Source organism: Coregonus clupeaformis, unplaced genomic scaffold (assembly GCF_020615455.1).
Source record: "Coregonus clupeaformis isolate EN_2021a unplaced genomic scaffold, ASM2061545v1 scaf0063, whole genome shotgun sequence".
NCBI classification, from domain to species: Eukaryota; Metazoa; Chordata; class Actinopteri; order Salmoniformes; family Salmonidae; genus Coregonus; species Coregonus clupeaformis.
In genome coordinates this window covers 300,154-318,829 of record NW_025533518.1, presented here as the reverse complement: position 1 = coordinate 318,829, position 18,676 = coordinate 300,154, and the positions used below count along the sequence as shown (strand labels likewise).

Below are 18,676 nucleotides of genomic sequence, written 5' to 3'. Positions count from 1 at the left end.
TGAAGCCTGGATCCAGCTGGGTCCTTACTGGAATGGGTCTGAAGCCTGGATCCAGCTGGGTCCTTACTGGAATGGGTCTGAAGCCTGGATCCAGCTGGGTCCTTACTGGAATGGGTCTGAAGCCTGGATCCAGCTGGGTCCTTACTGGAATGGGTCTGAAGCCTGGATCCAGCTGGGTCCTTACTGGAATGGGTCTGAAGCCTGGATCCAGCTGGGTCCTTACTGGAATGGGTCTGAAGCCTGGATCCAGCTGGGTCCTTACTGGAATGGGTCTGAAGCCTGGATCCAGCTGGGTCCTTACTGGAATGGGTCTGAAGCCTGGATCCAGCTGGGTCCTTACTGGAATGGGTCTGAAGCCTGGATCCAGCTGGGTCCTTACTGGAATGGGTCTGAAGCCTGGATCCAGCTGGGTCCTTACTGGAATGGGTCTGAAGCCTGGATCCAGCTGGGTCCTTACTGGAATGGGTCTGAAGCCTGGATCCAGCTGGGTCCTTACTGGAATGGGTCTGAAGCCTGGATCCAGCTGGGTCCTTACTGGAATGGGTCTGAAGCCTGGATCCAGCTGGGTCCTTACTGGAATGGGTCTGAAGCCTGGATCCAGCTGGGTCCTTACTGGAATGGGTCTGAAGCCTGGATCCAGCTGGGTCCTTACTGGAATGGGTCTGAAGCCTGGATCCAGCTGGGTCCTTACTGGAATGGGTCTGAAGCCTGGATCCAGCTGGGTCCTTACTGGAATGGGTCTGAAGCCTGGATCCAGCTGGGTCCTTACTGGAATGGGTCTGAAGCCTGGATCCAGCTGGGTCCTTACTGGAATGGGTCTGAAGCCTGGATCCAGCTGGGTCCTTACTGGAATGGGTCTGAAGCCTGGATCCAGCTGGGTCCTTACTGGAATGGGTCTGAAGCCTGGATCCAGCTGGGTCCTTACTGGAATGGGTCTGAAGCCTGGATCCAGCTGGGTCCTTACTGGAATGGGTCTGAAGCCTGGATCCAGCTGGGTCCTTACTGGAATGGGTCTGAAGCCTGGATCCAGCTGGGTCCTTACTGGAATGGGTCTGAAGCCTGGATCCAGCTGGGTCCTTACTGGAATGGGTCTGAAGCCTGGATCCAGCTGGGTCCTTACTGGAATGGGTCTGAAGCCTGGATCCAGCTGGGTCCTTACTGGAATGGGTCTGAAGCCTGGATCCAGCTGGGTCCTTACTGGAATGGGTCTGAAGCCTGGATCCAGCTGGGTCCTTACTGGAATGGGTCTGAAGCCTGGATCCAGCTGGGTCCTTACTGGAATGGGTCTGAAGCCTGGATCCAGCTGGGTCCTTACTGGAATGGGTCTGAAGCCTGGATCCAGCTGGGTCCTTACTGGAATGGGTCTGAAGCCTGGATCCAGCTGGGTCCTTACTGGAATGGGTCTGAAGCCTGGATCCAGCTGGGTCCTTACTGGAATGGGTCTGAAGCCTGGATCCAGCTGGGTCCTTACTGGAATGGGTCTGAAGCCTGGATCCAGCTGGGTCCTTACTGGAATGGGTCTGAAGCCTGGATCCAGCTGGGTCCTTACTGGAATGGGTCTGAAGCCTGGATCCAGCTGGGTCCTTACTGGAATGGGTCTGAAGCCTGGATCCAGCTGGGTCCTTACTGGAATGGGTCTGAAGCCTGGATCCAGCTGGGTCCTTACTGGAATGGGTCTGAAGCCTGGATCCAGCTGGGTCCTTACTGGAATGGGTCTGAAGCCTGGATCCAGCTGGGTCCTTACTGGAATGGGTCTGAAGCCTGGATCCAGCTGGGTCCTTACTGGAATGGGTCTGAAGCCTGGATCCAGCTGGGTCCTTACTGGAATGGGTCTGAAGCCTGGATCCAGCTGGGTCCTTACTGGAATGGGTCTGAAGCCTGGATCCAGCTGGGTCCTTACTGGAATGGGTCTGAAGCCTGGATCCAGCTGGGTCCTTACTGGAATGGGTCTGAAGCCTGGATCCAGCTGGGTCCTTACTGGAATGGGTCTGAAGCCTGGATCCAGCTGGGTCCTTACTGGAATGGGTCTGAAGCCTGGATCCAGCTGGGTCCTTACTGGAATGGGTCTGAAGCCTGGATCCAGCTGGGTCCTTACTGGAATGGGTCTGAAGCCTGGATCCAGCTGGGTCCTTACTGGAATGGGTCTGAAGCCTGGATCCAGCTGGGTCCCTTACTGGAATGGGTCTGAAGCCTGGATCCAGCTGGGTCCTTACTGGAATGGGTCTGAAGCCTGGATCCAGCTGGGTCCTTACTGGAATGGGTCTGAAGCCTGGATCCAGCTGGGTCCTTACTGGAATGGGTCTGAAGCCTGGATCCAGCTGGGTCCTTACTGGAATGGGTCTGAAGCCTGGATCCAGCTGGGTCCTTACTGGAATGGGTCTGAAGCCTGGATCCAGCTGGGTCCTTACTGGAATGGGTCTGAAGCCTGGATCCAGCTGGGTCCTTACTGGAATGGGTCTGAAGCCTGGATCCAGCTGGGTCCTTACTGGAATGGGTCTGAAGCCTGGATCCAGCTGGGTCCTTACTGGAATGGGTCTGAAGCCTGGATCCAGCTGGGTCCTTACTGGAATGGGTCTGAAGCCTGGATCCAGCTGGGTCCTTACTGGAATGGGTCTGAAGCCTGGATCCAGCTGGGTCCTTACTGGAATGGGTCTGAAGCCTGGATCCAGCTGGGTCCTTACTGGAATGGGTCTGAAGCCTGGATCCAGCTGGGTCCTTACTGGAATGGGTCTGAAGCCTGGATCCAGCTGGGTCCTTACTGGAATGGGTCTGAAGCCTGGATCCAGCTGGGTCCTTACTGGAATGGGTCTGAAGCCTGGATCCAGCTGGGTCCTTACTGGAATGGGTCTGAAGCCTGGATCCAGCTGGGTCCTTACTGGAATGGGTCTGAAGCCTGGATCCAGCTGGGTCCTTTCTGGAATGGGTCTGAAGCCTGGATCCAGCTGGGTCCTTACTGGAATGGGTCTGAAGCCTGGATCCAGCTGGGTCCTTACTGGAATGGGTCTGAAGCCTGGATCCAGCTGGGTCCTTACTGAAATGGGTCTGCTCTGACAGAACTACACACACACAGAGCCCATCGTTATTCTACAGGGAGAGAAGTGCAGTCTCATTTCCTTTAGATGGAACTGTCTTATTAACCGAGTAATGAGACTGGTTGTTAAACACACTGCCCATAGAGGTCTGCTCAGAGCAGAGACTGATTTAACTGTCTTATTAACCCAGTAATGAGACTGGTTGCTAAACACACTGGCCATAGAGGGCTGCTCAGTGCAGAGACTGATTTAACTGTCTTATTAACCCAGTGTCCCTCTACCCTCATACACACAGGGATGTATACAAGCTTACACACACACGCACACACTCCCTCTATTCTGTTTCCTACCTCAGTATGAAGTGTCCCATTTCCCCGAGACATCTGGTTCTGATGTGGAGAGCAGTACACTGCCTCACAGCTGCTAAACCACACCACACAATATATATATAGAGAGAAAGAGAGAGACACATAGAGAGAGAGAGAGAGAGAGAGAGAGAGAGAGAGAGGCGAGAGAGAGGGAGAGAGAGAGAGAGAGAGAGAGCTAGAGAGAGAGTTCTGTGTTCACAAACAGACCAGCCCCAGGCCAGCAACACAATTATGAGAAAGCAAAAAGATAACTTTTTGAAACACTGGAATGAATCAACCGAATTAGAATGCCCTTAACAGAGAGAGAGAGAGAGAGAGGGGGGAGGAGAGAGGGTGATGTTAAATTGTGAGAGGTGGTTCAGCTGTTCAGTAGATCAGTTCCTGGTTCGACTCTACACACACACAGAGACAGAGGGACGGACCGAAACACACCCATGCACGGATTGACACACCGACACACAGGCTGACGGAACAAAACACACTCCCACAGGCTGAGGGAGGAACAGACTATCCAGCAGACATGATGTGGCTGGTAGCAGCTCTGGTCTTTCTGGCCCCTCACCTCCCTGAATCATTCAACATCTCAGCGGTAAGTACAATAGGGACATTGTCCCTAAACAAGTTTGTTTCAAACCTGATGTCATTATGTACTGGTGTTTCTAAATCTGTTTGTTTCAAACCTGATGTCATTATGTACTGGTGTTTCTAAATCTGTTTGTTTCAAACCTGATGTCATTATGTACTGGTGTTTCTACATCTGTTTGTTTCAAACCTGATGTCATCATGTACTGCAGTGTTTCTAAACATGTTTGTTTCAAACCTGATGTCATCATGTACTGCAGTGTTTCTAAACCTGTTTGTTTCAAACCTGATGTCATCATGTACTGCAGTGTTTCTAAATCTGTTTGTTTCTAACCTGATGTCATTATGTACTGCAGTGTTTCTAAATCTGTTTGTTTCAAACCTGATGTCATTATGTACTGCAGTGTTTCTAAACCTGTTTGTTTCAAACCTGATGTCATCATGTACTGCAGTGTTTCTAAACCTGTTTGTTTCAAACCTGATGTCATCATGTACTGCAGTGTTTCTACATCTGTTTGTTTCTAACCTGATGTCATTATGTACTGCAGTGTTTCTAAACCTGTTTGTTTCAAACCTGATGTCATCATGTACTGCAGTGTTTCTAAACCTGTTTGTTTCAAACCTGATGTCATCATGTACTGCAGTGTTTCTAAATATGTTTGTTTCTAACTTGGTGTCATTATGTACTGCAGTGTTTCTAAATCTGTTTGTTTCAAACCTGATGTCATCATGTACTGCAGTATTTCTAAATCTGTGTGCTTCTAACCTGATGTCATCATGTACTGCAGTGTTCCTAAACCTGTTTGTTTAAAACCTGATGTCATTATGTACAGCAGTGTTTCTGAACCTGTTTGTTTTAAACTTGACGTCATCATGTACTGCAGTGTTTCTAAACATGTTTGTTTCAAACCTGATGTCATTATGTACTGCAGTGTTTCTAAACCTGTTGTTTCAAACCTGATGTCATCATGTACTGCATTGTTTCTAAACCTGTTTGTTTCAAACCTGATGTCATTATGTACAGCAGTGTTTCTAAACTGGTTTGTTTCAAACCTGACATCATTATGTACTGCAGTGTTTCTAAACCTGTTTGTTTCAAAGCTGATGTCATCATGTACTGCAGTGTTCCTAAACCTGTTTGTTTAAAACCTGATGTAATGATGTACTGCAGTGTTTCTGAACCTGTTTGTTTCAAACCTGATGTCATTATGTACTGCAGTGTTTCTAAACCTGTTGTTTCAAACCTGACGTCATCATGTGCTGCAGTGTTTCTAAACCTGTTTGTATCAAACCTGATGCCATCATGTACTGCAGTTTCTCTCTGGTCTCTGATCTCTCTGGTCTCTCCTCTCTGGTCTCTCTCTGGTCTCTGATCTCTGGTCTCTGGTCTCTGGTCTCTCTGGTCTCTCTCTGGTCTCTGGTCTCTAAGGACTCTCTCAGGTCTATAATAATAATAATAATAATAATAATATGCCATTTAGCAGACGCTTTTATCCAAAGCGACTTACAGTCATGCGTGCATACATTTTTACTTATGGGTGGTCCCGGGGATCGAACCCACTACCGTTACAAGCGCCGTGTTCTACCAGCTGAGCTACAGAGGACTCGCTGGTCTATTTGGTCTCTGGTCCCCCTGGTCTCTCTGGTCTCTCTGGTCTCTCTGGTCTATGGTCTCTGATCTCTCTTTTCTCTGGTCTCTCTAGTCTCTGTTCTGTTTCTCTGGTCTCCGTTCTATCTGGTCTCTGTAGTCTCTGGTTTCTCTGGTCTCCGGTCTCTCTGGTATGGTCTTTCTGGAATCTGGTCTCTGGTCTCTCTGGTCTCTCTGGTCTCTGGTCTCTCTGGTTGCTGGTCTCTCTGGTCTTTGGTCTATCTCATTTCTGATCTCTCTGGTCTCCCTGGTCACTCTGGTTTCTGGTCTTTCTAGAATCTGTTATCTGGTCTCTCTGGTCTCTGGTCTCTCATGGTCTCTGGTCTCAATGGTGTCTATTTTCTCTGGTCTCTCTGGTCTCTGGTCTCTCTGGTCTATGGTCTCTGATCTCTCTTTTCTCTGGTCTCTCTAGTCTCTGTTCTCTCTGGTCTCTCTTGTCTCTGGTTTCTCTGGTCTCCGGTCTCTCTGGTCTCTGTAGTCTCTGGACTCTCTGGTCTCCGGTCTCTCTGGTATGGTCTTTCTGGAATCTGGTCTCTGGTCTCTCTGGTCTCTCTGGTCTTTGGTCTATCTCGTTTATGATCTCTCTGGTATCTGATCTCTGGTCTCTCTGGTCTCCCTGGTCACTCTGGTTTCTGGTCTTTCTAGAATCTGGTATCTGGTCTCTCTGGTCTCTTATCTCTCCTCTCTCTGGACTCTGGTCTCTGGTCTCTCTGGTCTCTTATCTCTACTCTCTCTGGACTCTGGTCTCTGGTCTCTCTGGTCATTCTGGTGTCTCTGGTCTCTGGTCTCTTTGGTCTCCCTGATATCTTTGGTCTCTCTGGAATCTGGTGTCTGGTCTCTCTTATCTCTGGTCTGTAGTATTTGGTCTCTTTGGTCTCTCTGTTATCGCTGGTCTCTGGTTTCTCTGGTCTCTGGTCTCTCTCATCTCTGGTCTCAATGGTGTCTCTCTGGTCTCTTATATCTCCTCTCCCTCTCTGATCTCTCTGGTCTCTGGTCTCTCTGGTGTCTCTTTCCTCTGGCCTCTCTGGTCTCCCTGGTCTCTTTGGTCTCTCTGGAATCTGGTGTCTGGTCTTTCTTCTCTCTGGTCTCTCTGCTCTCTCTGCTCTCTGTTATCTGGTCTCTTTGGTCTCTCTGATCTCTCTGGTCTTTCTGATCTCTGTTCTCTGTACTCTCTGGTCTCTGGTCTCTCTTGTCTCTGGTCTCTGGTCTCTCTGGTCTCACTGGTCTCTGGTCTTTCTGGTCTCTCTGGTCTATGGTCTCTGATCTCTCTTTTCTCTGGTCTTTCTAGTCTCTGTTCTCTCTGTTCACTCTGGTCTCTCTGGTCTCTTGCATCTGATCTCTCTGATCACTCTGGTCTTTCGTCTCTATAGTCGTTGTGGTCTCTGGTCTCTGGTCCCTCTTGTCTCTCTGGCCTCTCTGGTCTTTTGACTCTCTGGTCTCTGGACTCTCTGGTTTGTGGTCTCTCTGGAATCTGGTCTCTGGTCTCTCTGGAATCTGGTCTCTGGTCTCTCTGGTTTCTGGTCTCTGGTCTCTCTGGTCTCTCTGGTCTCTGGACTCTCTGGTTTTTGGTCTCTCTGGTCTCTGGTCACTGGTCTGTGTTCTCTCTGGTCTCTGGTCTCTGGATTCTCTGGAATCTTGTCTCTAGTCTCTCTGGTCTCTGGTCTCTCTCATCTCTCTGGACTCTGGTATCTTGTCTCTTTTATTTCTGATCTATCTGGTCTCTCCTCACTGGTCTCTCTGGTCTCTGGTCTCTCTGGTCTCTGGTGTATGCTCTTTCCTCTCTCTGGTCTCTTTGGTCTCTGATCTCTCTGATGTCTCTGGTTTCTGGTCTCTCTGGTCACCCTGGCTTCTTTGGTCTCTCTGGTCTCCCTGATATATTTGGTCTCTCTGGAATCTGGTGTCTGGTCTTTCTTGTCTCTGGTCTCTGGTCTCTGGTCTCTCTGGTCTCTCCGTTCGCTCTGGTCTCTCAGATCTCTGGTCTCTCTGGTCTCTCTGGTCTCTGTGGTCTCTGTTCTCTCTGGTCTCCGCTCTCTATTGTATCTGGTCTCTCTAATCTCCCTGGTCTTTTTCGTCTCTCTGAAAACATGTGTCTGATATCTCTTGTCTCTCTGGTCTCTCTGGTCTCTGGTATCTTGTCTCTTTGGTCTCTCTGGTTTCTGGTCTCTCTTGTCTCTCTGGTTTCTCTGTTCTCTGGTCGCTTTTGTCTCTTTTCTCTCTGGTCTCTCTTGTCTCTCTGGTCTCTGGTCTTTCTGGTCTCTCTGGTCTCTCTGGTCTCCGGTATCTCTGGTCTCTGTGGTCTCTCTGGTTACAGGTCTCTCTGGTCTCTGGTCTCTGGTCTCTGGTCTCTGGTCTCTCTTGTCTTTCTGGTCTCTGGTCTCCAGTATCTCTGGTCTCTGTAGTCTCTCTGGTTACAGGTCTCTCTGGTCTCTGGTCTCTCTTGTCTTTCTGGTCTCTGGTCTCCAGTATCTCTGGTCTCTGTAGTCTCTCTGGTTTCTGGTCTGTCTGGTCTCTGATCTCTCTGGTCTCTCTGGTCTCTGATTTGTCTGGTCTCTGGTCTCTCTGGTCCCTTGTCTCTCTGATCTCTGGATTCTCTGGTCTTTGGTCTGTCTGGAATCTGGTCTCTCTGGTCTCTGGTGTATGCTCTTTCCTCTCTCTGGTCTCTTTGGTCTCTGATCTCTCTGATGTCTCTGGTTTCTGGTCTCTCTGGTCACCCTGGTCTCTTTGGTCTCTCTGGTCTCCCTGATATATTTGGTCTCTCTGGAATCTGGTGTCTGGTCTTTCTTGTCTCTGGTCTCTGGTCTCTCTGGTCTCTCCGTTCGCTCTGGTCTCTCAGATCTCTGGTCTCTCTGGTCTCTGTGGTCTCTGTTCTCTCTGGTCTCCGCTCTCTATTGTATCTGGTCTCTCTAATCTCCCTGGTCTTTTTCGTCTCTCTGAAAACATGTGTCTGATATCTCTTGTCTCTCTGGTCTCTCTGGTCTCTGGTATCTTGTCTCTTTGGTCACTCTGGTTTCTGGTCTCTCTTGTCTCTCTGGTTTCTCTGTTCTCTGGACGCTTTTGTCTCTTTTCTCTCTGGTCTCACTTCTCTCTCTGGCCTCTCTGGCCTCTCTGGAATCTGGTCTCTGGTCTCTCTCTCTAGAATCTGGTCTCTGATCTCTCTGGGCTCTGGTCTCTCTGGTCTCTCAATGGTCTCTGGTATCTATAGTTTCTCTCTGGTCTCTGGTCTCTGGTCTCGCTGGTCGCTCTGGCCTCTATGGTCTCGCTGGTGTCTGTTATCTCTAGTCTCCCTAGTCTCTTTGGTCTCTCTGGAATCTGGTGACTTGATTCTCTGTTATCTGTTCTACATGGTCTCTCTAGTCTCTGGTATCTGGTCTCTATGGTATTGCTGATCTCTCTGGTCTCTCTGGTCTCTCTGGTATCTGCTCTGTATGTTCTTTGTGGTATCTGGTCTCTCTGTTCTCTAGACTCTCTTCTCTCTGGTCTCTGGTCTTTCTGGTCTCTCTGGACTCTCTGGTTACTGGTCTCTCTGGTCTCGAGACTCTCTTCACTCTGGTCTCTTGTCTTTCTGGTCTCTCTGGTCTCTCTTGTTACTGGTCTCTCTGGTATCTGGTCTCTCTGGTCTCTAGACTCTCTTCTCTCTGGTCTCTGGTCTTTCTGGTCTCTCTGGACTCTCTGGTTACTGGTCTCTCTGGTCTCGAGACTCTCTTCACTCTGGTCTCTTGTCTTTCTGGTCTCTCTGGTCTCTCTTGTTACTGGTCTCTCTGGTATCTGATCTGTATGTTCTCTGTGGTATCTGGTCTCTCTGGTCTCTAGACTCTCTTCTCTCTGGTTACTGGTCTCTCTGGTCTCTGGTCTCTCTTGTCTCTCTGGTCTCTGGTCTTTCTGGTCTTTATGGTCTCTCTGGTCTCTCTGGTCTCTGGTATCTCTGGTCTCTGTGGTCTCTCTGGTTACTGGTCTCTCTGGTCTCTGGTCTCTCTTGTCTTTCTGGTCTCTGGTCTCCAGTATCTCTGGTCTCTGTAGTCTCTCTGGTTTCTGGTCTGTCTCTGATCTCTCTGGGCTCTGGTCTCTCTGGTCTCTCAATGGTCTCTGGTATCTATAGTTTCTCTCTGGTCTCTGGTCACTGGTCTCGCTGGTCGCTCTGGCCTCTATGGTCTCGCTGGTGTCTGTTATCTCTAGTCTCCCTAGTCTCTTTGGTCTCTCTGGAATCTGGTGACTTGATTCTCTGTTATCTGTTCTACATGGTCTCTCTAGTCTCTGGTATCTGGTCTCTATGGTATTGCTGATCTCTCTGGTCTCTCTGGTCTCTCTGGTATCTGGTCTGTATGTTCTTTGTGGTATCTGGTCTCTCTGTTATCTAGACTCTCTTCTCTCTGGTCTCTGGTCTTTCTGGTCTCTCTGGACTCTCTGGTTACTAGTCTCTCTGGTCTCTAGACTCTCTTCACTCTGGTCTCTTGTCTTTCTGGTCTCTCTGGTCTCTCTTGTTACTGGTCTCTCTGGTATCTGGTCTGTATGTTCTCTGTGGTATCTGGTCTCTCTGGTCTCTAGACTATCTTCTCTCTGGTTACTGGTCTCTCTGGTCTCTGGTCTTTCTGGTCTTTCTGGTCTCTCTGGTCTCTCTGGTCTCCGGTATCTCTGGTCTCTGTGGTCTCTCTGGTTACTGGTCTCTCTGGTCTCTGGTCTCTCTTGTCTTTCTGGTCTCTGGTCTCCAGTATCTCTGGTCTCTGTAGTCTCTCTGGTTTCTGGTCTGTCTGGTCTCTGATCTCTCTGGTCTCTCTGGTCTCTGATTTGTCTGGTCTCTGGTCTCTCTGGTCCCTTGTCTCTCTGATCTCTGGATTATCTGGTCTTTGGTCTGTCTGGAATCTGGTCTCTCTGGTCTCTCTGGTCTATCTGGTTTCAGGTTTCTGGTCTCTCTGGTCTCTGGTGACTCTGGTCTCTGTTATTTCTGTTCTCTCTGGTCTCTCTGGTCTCTGTTCTCTCTTATCTCTCTGGTCTCTGGTCTCTCTGGTCTCCTGTCTCTGGTCTTCCTGGATTCTGGTGTGTCTGGTCTCTGGACTCTGGAATCAGTTCTCTCTGGTTTCTCTGGACTCTGGTCTCTGGTCTCGTTGTTCTCTGATCTATCTGGTCTCTCAACTCAGGACTCTCTGGTCACTGGTGTCTCTAGTCTCTCTGGTTTCTTGTCTCTCTTGTCACTGGTCTCTGCTCTCTGGACTGGTCTCAGGTCTATCTGTTCTCTGATCTATCTGGTCTCTCATCTCAGGTCTCTCTGGTATCTGGTGTCTATGTTTTCTTTTCTCTCTTGTCTCTGGTCTCGGCTATCTGGTTTCTGGTTTCTCTGGTCTCTCTGTTCTCTCTGGTCTCCATTGTCTTTTGTTCTGGGGTCTCTCTGGTTTCTCTGGTCTCTGGTCTCTCTGGAATCTGGTCTCTCTGGTCTGTCTGGTCTATCTGGTCTCTCTGGTCGCTCTTGTCTCTCTGGTCTTTCTGTTCTCTGGTCTTTCTGGTCTCTCTGGTCTCCATTGTCTTTTGTTCTGGGGTCTCTCTGGTTTCTCTGGTCTCTGGTCTCTCTGGAATCTGGTCTCTCTGGTCTGTCTGGTCTATCTGGTCTCTTTGGTCGCTCTTGTCTCTCTGGTCTCTCTTGTTTCTGGTCTCTGGTCTCTCCACTTCTTTAGATTAATTTGTCTTTGGTCTCTGGTCTCTCTGATCTTTGGTCTCCTTGGCCTCTCTGGTCTCTGCTATCTCTGGTCTGTGGACTTTCTGGTTTGTCTGGTCTCTGGTCTCTCTGGTCTCCTGTCTCTGGTCTCTCTGGACTCTCTAGACTCTGGTCTTTCTGTTCTCTGATCTATCTGTTCTCTCCTATCTGGTCTCTCTGGTCTATGGTCTCTCTGGTCTCTGGTCACTGATCTCTGGTCTCTCTGGTCCCTTTGGTCTCTCTGGAATCGGGTGTCTGGTCTCTCTGGTCTCTTGTATCTGATATCTATGGTCACTATGGTGTCTGTGGTCTCTGGTCTCTCTTGTCTGTCTGGTCTCTGGTCTCTCTGGTCTAAGGTCGCTCTAGTCTCTCATCTATCTGGTTTCTCTGGTCTCTCTAGTCTCTGGTCTCTCTAGTTTCTGGTCTCTCTGGAAACTGGTCTCTGGTCTGTCTGGTCTCTGGTTTCTCTGGTCTCTCTGGTTTCTGGTCTCTGATCTCTCTGGTCTCTCTGGTCTCTGTTCTATCTGGCCTCTCTGGTTTCTGGTCTCCCTGGAATCTGTTCACTGATCTCTCTGGTCTCTGGTCTCTCTGGTCTTTGGTCTCTCTTGCATTCTGGTGTCTGGTCTCTCTGGTCTCACGGGTATCTGTGCTCTCTGGTCTCTCTGGTCTCTCTTGTCTCTGGTCGCTCTGGTCTCTGGTCTCTCTGGTTTCTGGTTTCTGGTTTCTGGTCTCTTATCTCATTGGTCTCTCTGGTCACTCTGGTCTGTCTGGCCTCTCTAGATTATGGTCTCTCTGGTTTCTGGTTTCTATGAAATCTGGTCTCTCTGATCTCTGGTCTATCTGGTCTCTGTTCTCTCTGTTCTCTTTGGTCTCTGGTCTCTCTGGTGTCTGGTCTCTCTGATTTCTGGTCTCTCTGATCTCTGGACTCTCTGGAATCTGGTCTCTGGTCTCTCTTTTCTCTGTTCTCTCTGGTCTCTCTCTAGTCTCTCAATGGTCTCTGGTATCTCTGGTGTCTGGTCTCTCTGGTCTCTGGTCTTTCTGGTCTCTCTGGTTTCTGTTTTGTCTGGTGTCTGGTCTCTCTGTTCTCTCTGGTCTCTGGCTCTGGTCTTTCTGGTTTCTGGTCTGTCTGGTCTCTGGTCTCTCTGGATGTTGGTCTCTGATCTCTCTGGTCTCTCTGGTCTCTAGTTTGTCTGGTCTCTGGTATCTCTGGTCCCTTGTTTCTCTGATCTCTGGATTCTCTGGTCTTTGGTCTGTCTGGAATATGGTCTCTGGTCTCTCTGGTCTATCTGGTCTCTGTTATTTCTGGTCTCTCTGGTCTCTGTTCTCTCTTGTCTCTCTGGTCTCTGGTCACTCTGGTCTCCTGTCTCTTGTCTTCCTGGTTTCTGGTGTGTCTGGTCTCTGGACTCTGGAATCAGTTCTCTCTGGTCTCTCTGGACTCTGGTCTCGTTGTTCTCTGATCTATCTGGTCTCTCATCTCTGGTCTCACGGGTCTCTGTGCTCTCTGGTCTCTCTGGTCTCTTTGGTCTCTCTAGTCTCTTTTGTCTCTCTGGTTTCTGGTCTCTTATCTCATTGGTCTCTCTGGTCTCTCTGGTCTCTCTAGATTATGGTCTATCTGGTCTCTGTTCTCTCTGTTCTCTTTGGTCTCTGGTCTCTCTGGTGTCTGGTCTCTCTGATTTCTGGACTCTCTGGAATCTGCTCTGGTCTCTCTGTTCTCTGTTCTATCTGGTCTCTCTCTAGTCTCTGGTATCTCTGGTGACTGGTCTCTCTGGTCTCTGGTCTTTCTGGTCTCTCTGGTTTCTGTTTTCGCTGGTGTCTGATCTCTCTGTTCTCTCTGGTATCTGGCTCTGGTCTTTCTGGTTTCTGGTCTGTCTGGTCTCTGGTCTATCTGGAATCTGGTCTCTGGTCTCTCTCTTTAGAATCTGGTCTCTGATCTCTCTGGGCTCTGGTCTCTCTGGTCTCTCAATGGTCTCTGGTATCTATAGTTTCTCTCTGGTCTCTGGTCTCTGGTCTCGCTGGTCGCTCTGGCCTCTATGGTCTCGCTGGTGTCTGTTATCTCTAGTCTCCCTAGTCTCTTTGGTCTCTCTGGAATCTGGTGACTGGATTCTCTGTTATCTGTTCTATATGGTCTCTCTAGTCTCTGGTATCTGGTCTCTATGGTATTGCTGATCTCTCTGGTCTCTCTGGTCTCTCTGGTATCTGCTCTGTATGTTCTTTGTGGTATCTGGTCTCTCTGTTATCTAGACTCTCTTCTCTCTGGTCTCTGGTCTTTCTGGTCTCTCTGGACTCTCTGGTTACTGGTCTCTCTGGTCTCGAGACTCTCTTCACTCTGGTCTCTTGTCTTTCTGGTCTCTCTGGTCTCTCTTGTTACTGGTCTCTCTGGTATCTGATCTGTATGTTCTCTGTGGTATCTGGTCTCTCTGGTCTCTAGACTCTCTTCTCTCTGGTTACTGGTCTCTCTGGTCTCTGGTCTTTCTGGTCTTTCTGGTCTCTCTGGTCTCTCTGGTCTCCGGTATCTCTGGTCTCTGTGGTCTCTCTGGTTACTGGTCTCTCTGGTCTCTGGTCTCTCTTGTCTTTCTGGTCTCTGGTCTACAGTATCTCTGGTCTCTGTAGTCTCTCTGGTTTCTGGTTGTCTGGTCTCTGATCTCTCTGGTCTCTCTGGTCTCTGATTTGTCTGGTCTCTGGTCTCTCTGGTCCCTTGTCTCTCTGATCTCTGGATTATCTGGTCTTTGGTCTGTCTGGAATCTGGTCTCTGGTCTCTCTGGTCTATCTGGTTTCAGGTTTCTGGTCTCTCTGGTCTCTGGTGACTCTGGTCTCTGTTATTTCTGTTCTCTCTGGTCTCTCTGGTCTCTGTTCTCTCTTGTCTCTCTGGTCTCTGGTCTCTCTGGTCTCCTGTCTCTGGTCTTCCTGGATTCTGGTGTGTCTGGTCTCTGGACTCTGCAATCAGTTCTCTCTGGTTTCTCTGGACTCTGGTCTCTGGTCTCGTTGTTCTCTGATCTATCTGGTCTCTCAACTCAGGACTCTCTGGTCACTGGTGTCTCTCTCTGGTTTCTTGTCTCTCTTGTCACTGGTCTCTGCTCTCTGGACTGGTCTCAGGTCTATCTGTTCTCTGATCTATCTGGTCTCTCATCTCAGGTCTCTCTGGTCTCTGGTGTCTATGTTTTCTTTTCTCTCTTGTCTCTGGTCTCGGCTATCTGGTTTCTGGTTTCTCTGGTCTCTCTGTTCTCTCTGGTTTCTGGTCTTTCTGTTCTCTGGTCTTTCTGGTCTCTCTGGTCTTTGGTCTCTCTTGCATTCTGGTGTCTGGTCTCTCTGGTCTCACGGGTATCTGTGCTCTCTGGTCTCTCTGGTCTCTCTTGTCTCTGGTCACTCTGGTCTCTGGTCTCTCTGGTTTCTGGTTTCTGGTTTCTGGTCTCTTATCTCATTGGTCTCTCTGGTCTCTCTGGTCTGTCTGGCCTCTCTAGATTATGGTCTCTCTGGTTTCTGGTCTCTATGAAATCTGGTCTCTCTGATCTCTGGTCTATCTGGTCTCTGTTCTCTCTGTTCTCTTTGGTCTCTGGTCTCTCTGGTGTCTGGTCTCTCTGATTTCTGGTCTCTCTGATCTCTGGACTCTCTGGAATCTGGTCTCTGGTCTCTCTTTTCTCTGTTCTCTCTGGTCTCTCTCTAGTCTCTCAATGGTCTCTGGTATCTCTGGTGTCTGGTCTCTCTGGTCTCTGGTCTTTCTGGTCTCTCTGGTTTCTGTTTTGTCTGGTGTCTGGTCTCTCTGTTCTCTCTGGTCTCTGGCTCTGGTCTTTCTGGTTTCTGGTCTGTCTGGTCTCTGGTCTCTCTGGATGTTGGTCTCTGATCTCTCTGGTCTCTCTGGTCTCTAGTTTGTCTGGTCTCTGGTCTCTCTGGTACCTTGTTTCTCTGATCTCTGGATTCTCTGGTCTTTGGTCTGTCTGGAATATGGTCTCTGGCCTCTCTGGTCTATCTGGTCTCTGTTATTTCTGGTCTCTCTGGTCTCTGTTCTCTCTTGTCTCTCTGGTCTCTGGTCACTCTGGTCTCCTGTCTCTGGTCTTCCTGGTTTCTGGTGTGTCTGGTCTCTGGACTCTGGAATCAGTTCTCTCTGGTCTCTCTGGACTCTGGTCTCGTTGTTCTCTGATCTATCTGGTCTCTCATCTCTGGTCTCACGGGTCTCTGTGCTCTCTGGTCTCTCTGGTCTCTTTGGTCTCTCTAGTCTCTTTTGTCTCTCTGGTTTCTGGTCTCTTATCTCACTGGTCTCTCTGGTCTCTCTGGTCTCTCTAGATTATGGTCTATCTGGTCTCTGTTCTCTCTGTTCTCTTTGGTCTCTGGTCTCTCTGGTGTCTGGTCTCTCTGATCTCTGGACTCTCTGGAATCTGCTCTGGTCTCTCTGTTCTCTGTTCTATCTGGTCTCTCTCTAGTCTCTGGTATCTCTGGTGACTGGTCTCTCTGGTCTCTGGTCTTTCTGGTCTCTCTGGTTTCTGTTTTCTCTGGTGTCTGATCTCTCTGTTCTCTCTGGTCTCTGGCTCTGGTCTTTCTGGTTTCTGGTCTGTCTGGTCTCTGGTCTCTCTGGATTTTGGTCTCTGGTCTCTCTGGACTCTGGTCTCTCTGGTTTCTGGTCTCTCTGGAATCTGGTCTTTGGTCTCTCTGGTCTCTCTTGTCTCTCTGGTCTCTGGTCTCTCTGGTTTCTGTTCGATCTGGTCTCTCTGGTCTCTCTGGTCTCTCTGGTCTCTCTGGTCTCTCTGTTCTCTCTTGTCTCTCTGGTTTCTGGTCACTGATCTCTTTGGTCTCTGTAGTTTCTCCGGCCTCTCTAGATTATGGTCTATCTGGCTTCTGGTCTCTATGGAATATGGTCTCTGTTCTCTCTGGTCTCTCTGGTCTCTGGTCTGTCTGATCTCTCTGATCTCTGGTCTGTCTGGTCTCTGATCTCTCTGGTCTCTCTGGTCTCTGGTCTATTGTTTTGTTGTCTCTGGAATCTGGTCTCTGGTCTCTCTGGTATCTGGTCTCTCTTGTCTATTTTGTCTCTGGTCTCTCTGGTATCTGGTCTCTCTGGTCTCTGGTCTCTCTGGTCTCTGTTCTCTCTGGTCTGTCTGATCTCTCTGGTCTCTGGTCCCTCTGGTCTCTGTTCTCTGGTCTCTCTGGTCTCTGGTCTCTCTGGTCTCTGGTCTCTCTGCTGTCTGGTCTCCCTGGAATCTGTTCACTGATCTCTCTGGTCTCTGGTCTCTCTGGTCTTTGGTCTCTCTTGCATTCTGGTGTCTGGTCTCTCTGGTCTCACGGGTCTCTGTGCTCTCTGGTCTCTCTGGTCTCTCTTGTCTCTGGTCGCTCTGGTCTCTGGTCTCTCTGGTCTCTTTGGTCTCTCTAGTCTCTTTTGTCTCTCTGGTTTCTGGTCTCTTATCTCATTGGTCTCTCTGGTCTCTCTGGTCTGTCTGGCCTCTCTAGATTATGGTCTCTCTGGTTTCTGGTCTCTATGAATTCTGGTCTCTCTGATCTCTGGTCTATCTGTTCTCTGTTCTCTCTGTTCTCTTTGGTCTCTGGTCTCTCTGGTGTCTGGTCTCTCTGATTTCTGGTCTCTCTGATCTCTGGACTCTCTGGAATCTGGTCTCTGGTCTCTCTTTTCTCTGTTCTCTCTGGTCTCTCTCTAGTCTCTCAATGGTCTCTGATATCTCTGGTGTCTGGTCTCTCTGGTCTCTGGTCTTTCTGGTCTCTCTGGTTTCTGTTTTGTCTGGTGTCTGGTCTCTGTTCTCTCTGGTCTCTGGCTCTGGTCTTTCTGGTTTCTGGTCTGTCTGGTCTCTGGTCTCTCTGGATTTTGGTCTCTGATCTCTCTGGTCTCTCTGGTCTCTGGTTTGTCTGGTCTCTGGTCTTTCTGGTCCCTTGTTTCTCTGATCTCTGGATTCTCTGGTCTTTGGTCTGTCTGGAATCTGGTCTCTGGTCTCTCTGGTCTATCTGGTTTCAGGTCTCTGGTGACTCTGGTCTCTGTTATTTCTGGTCTCTCTGGTGTCTCTGGTCTCTTTGGTCTCTGTTCTCTCTTTTCTCTCTGGTCTCTGGTCTCTCTGTTCTCCTGTCTCTGGTCTTCCTGGTTTCTGGTGTGTCTGGTCTCTGGACACTGGAATCAGTTCTCTCTGGTCTCTCTGGACTCTGGTCTCTGGTCTTGTTGTTCTCTGATCTATCTGGTCTCTCATCTCTGGTCTCACGGGTCTCTGTGCTCTCTGGTCTCTCTGGTCTCTCTTGTCTGGTCACTCTGGTCTCTGGTCTCTCTGGTCTCTTTGGTCTCTCTAGTCTCTTTTGTCTCTCTGGTTTCTGGTCTCTTATCTCATTGGTCTCTCTCGTCTCTCTGGTCTTTCTGGCCTCTCTAGATTATGGTCTCTCTGGTTTCTGGTCTCTATGAAATCTGGTCTCTCTGATCTCTGGTCTATCTGGTCTCTGTTCGCTCTGTTCTCTTTGGTCTCTGGTCTCTCTGGTGTCTGGTCTCTCTTATTTCTGGTCTCTCTGATCTCTGGACTCTCTGGAATCTAGTCTCTGGTCTCTCTGTTCTCTGTTCTCTCTGGTCTCTCTCTAGTTTCTCAATGGTCTCTGGTATCTCTGGTGACTGGTCTCTCTGGTCTCTGGTCTTTCTGGTCTCTCTGGTTTCTGTTTTCTGTTTTCTCTGGTGTCTGGTCTCTCTGTTCTCTCTGGTCTCTGGCTCTGGTCTTTCTGGTTTCTGGTCTGTCTGGTCTCTGGTCTCTCTGGATTTTGGTCTCTGGTCTCTCTGGACTCTGGTCTCTCTAGTTTCTTGTCTCTCTGGAATCTGGTGTCTTGTCTCTTTGGTCTCGCTTGTCTCTCTGGTCTCTGGTCTCTCTGGTTTCTGTTTGATCTGGTCTCTCTGGTGTCTCTGGTCTCTCTTGTCTCTCTGGTTTCTGGTCACTGATCTCTTTGGTCTCTGTGGTTTCTCCGGCCTCTCTAGATTATGGTCTCTCTGGTTTCTGGTCTCTATGGAATATGGTCTCTGTTCTCTCTGGTCTCTCTGGTCTCTGGTCTGTCTGATCTCTCTGATCTCTGGTCTGTCTGGTCTCTGATCTCTCTGGTCTCTCTGGTCTCTGGTCTCTCTGGTATCTGGTCTCTCTTGTCTATTTTGTCTCTGGTCTCTCTGGTATCTGGTCTTTCAGGTCTCTGGTCTCTCTGGTCTCTGGTCTGTCTGATCTCTCTGGTCTCTGGTCCCTCTGGCCTCTGTTCTCTGGTCTATCTGGTATCTGGTCTCTCTGGTCTCTGGTCTCTCTGGTCTCTGGTCTCTCTGGTTTCCAGTCTCTCTGGTCTCTGGTCTCTATGAAATCTGGTCTCTGGTCTCTCTTGTCTCTGGTCTGTCTGATCTCTCTGATCTCTGGTCTCTCTGGTC

The 18,676-nt window shown here is 49.4% G+C and overlaps 1 protein-coding gene across 1 annotated transcript in view; it reads left to right on the top strand.

The window, feature by feature from the left end:
* The first annotated feature begins 3,797 nt into the window (after positions 1–3,797).
* angptl5 (angiopoietin-like 5) overlaps positions 3,798–18,676 on the top strand; it is a 66,511-nt gene continuing 51,632 nt past the window's right edge. The window contains exon 1 of the mRNA XM_041872609.1: positions 3,798–3,989. Coding sequence (XP_041728543.1) covers positions 3,921–3,989 — 69 coding nt within the window. The 5' untranslated portion in view covers positions 3,798–3,920. The remainder of the gene's footprint in view (positions 3,990–18,676) is intronic.